Raw genomic sequence first — 1,621 nt, 5'->3', positions numbered from 1 at the left:
ATTAAAGAAATTACATAAAAATGATAACTTTTAAATAGTTGATTTGATATTAATATTTATATTTTTTTTTCAAAATTTTATGATATATCTTCAAATTTATATTTTATTCACAAATAAAATCATTATTGTTTTCTTAAAAACATATAAAATCGTATTATAACATCGACAAAAAACAAAGAATAAAATAAAACATTACAATCGAGATGTGTCTCGGTGCATTACACGAATACTCTTCTAGTATATGTAAAAGATAATCAATTTGAAATTCTTTTAATCAATATTATATATATATATATATATATATACTATACTATCTAGTTAGTATTAATTAACATATTATATTATTATATATTTTTAACAATAATATTAAAAAATATTTTAATTGACTAATTTTTTAATATACTCTTTTTCATTATTTTATACGTTCATCAACTAATTTTTGTAAACATGATTTATTTATCAACTGCTCAATATGAATTGCATCAATATGTCGATATTCAGTAAGCATGAGCATTTAAACCACAAATACAGAATATGTACATCAAGGTTGGGTCTATTTTTGGCATATGGTCAAAAATCACGAAGTCAAAAATATGAAAAATAAATATAATTGATTATGAAATTATTTCATATAATATTTTTTTTGACAAAGTTGTTTCATATAATGCTTATGAAATTGTTTCATGTATTTTTCTAAAATTAGTATAATGAAGATGATAATATCCATGTTTAACATCTTTCACAATAAAAATGATTAATTAACCTCTCATAATTACAAACAAAATGAAAAATTATGATTGGTTGAATGAGTTTGTGCAGTTTATAGAAATAACGTTAAAGTATGGGTTTATTTCACATGATATTAGAAAAAGAAAATTTAAATTACCTTTTAGAGGCATGAAACCCTTCTCCACAAGATTGGGATATTGATCATAGCATACGAGAGAACCAGCCCCACCCGTCCAAAACACAAACTCCGGGATGTCAAGTTCTTTGGCAGCATCAAGAGTGAACCCCATAAGCAAGTCCGACACTATACAAGTCACGGGCGAAAAGGAACCATTCAGTTTGGCGATAAGCCTCTTAAACGGCTCCAAACAAGTTTCTTGTGTGGACTTGCATATCGAGTAGACATTTTGGGTGGCATCTGGGTTCTCCGGTGGCGGCATGCCGTCCGGAATGGTCTCGAAACGGAAGGAAGGGAGGCCATCGAGGGCAGAAGAGCCACGAGCGTTGAGGAGGCGTTGGTGGTTGAATTCAGTGTTGACGAAAGTAACGAGGAAGCCTTTGGAATGGAGGATTTTGGCAAGTTTGAGCATAGGGTTGATGTGGCCTTGTGCTGGGATTGGTACGCATACCACATGTGGCTTCGCTTCTTGTTTTGAACCCATGGATTGGAGACCTCAAAAACGGCACCCAAGTCACAAGAAGATATGGCTGCCACCCACTATATTTGTAGGAAAAAAGGAAAGTGTTTAAAATATCCTTAAATACACATAAAATGATGATATCATATGTTTTTAAATGGACAACATGTAATAAAATTTTAAGTTCTACTTAAATACAATTTACTTGTAATTTTAAATTTTAAGTAATATGCATTAATGTATAGTATTTCATT

The 1,621-nt window shown here is 30.0% G+C and overlaps 1 protein-coding gene across 1 annotated transcript in view; it reads right to left on the bottom strand.

The window, feature by feature from the left end:
* The window catches only part of LOC112506761 (7-deoxyloganetin glucosyltransferase-like), a 7,043-nt gene extending 5,649 nt beyond the window's left edge, over positions 1-1,394 (bottom strand). The window contains exon 1 of the mRNA XM_025111018.1: positions 887-1,394. Coding sequence (XP_024966786.1) covers positions 887-1,391 — 505 coding nt within the window. The 5' untranslated portion in view covers positions 1,392-1,394. The remainder of the gene's footprint in view (positions 1-886) is intronic.
* Between the last annotated feature and the right edge of the window lie 227 nt (positions 1,395-1,621).

This window comes from Cynara cardunculus (assembly GCF_001531365.2).
Source record: "Cynara cardunculus var. scolymus isolate 2C chromosome LG 2, CcrdV1, whole genome shotgun sequence".
NCBI classification, from domain to species: Eukaryota; Viridiplantae; Streptophyta; class Magnoliopsida; order Asterales; family Asteraceae; genus Cynara; species Cynara cardunculus.
The sequence above is the reverse complement of the archived record's forward strand: the minus strand, read 5'-3'. Positions and strand labels throughout refer to the sequence as shown.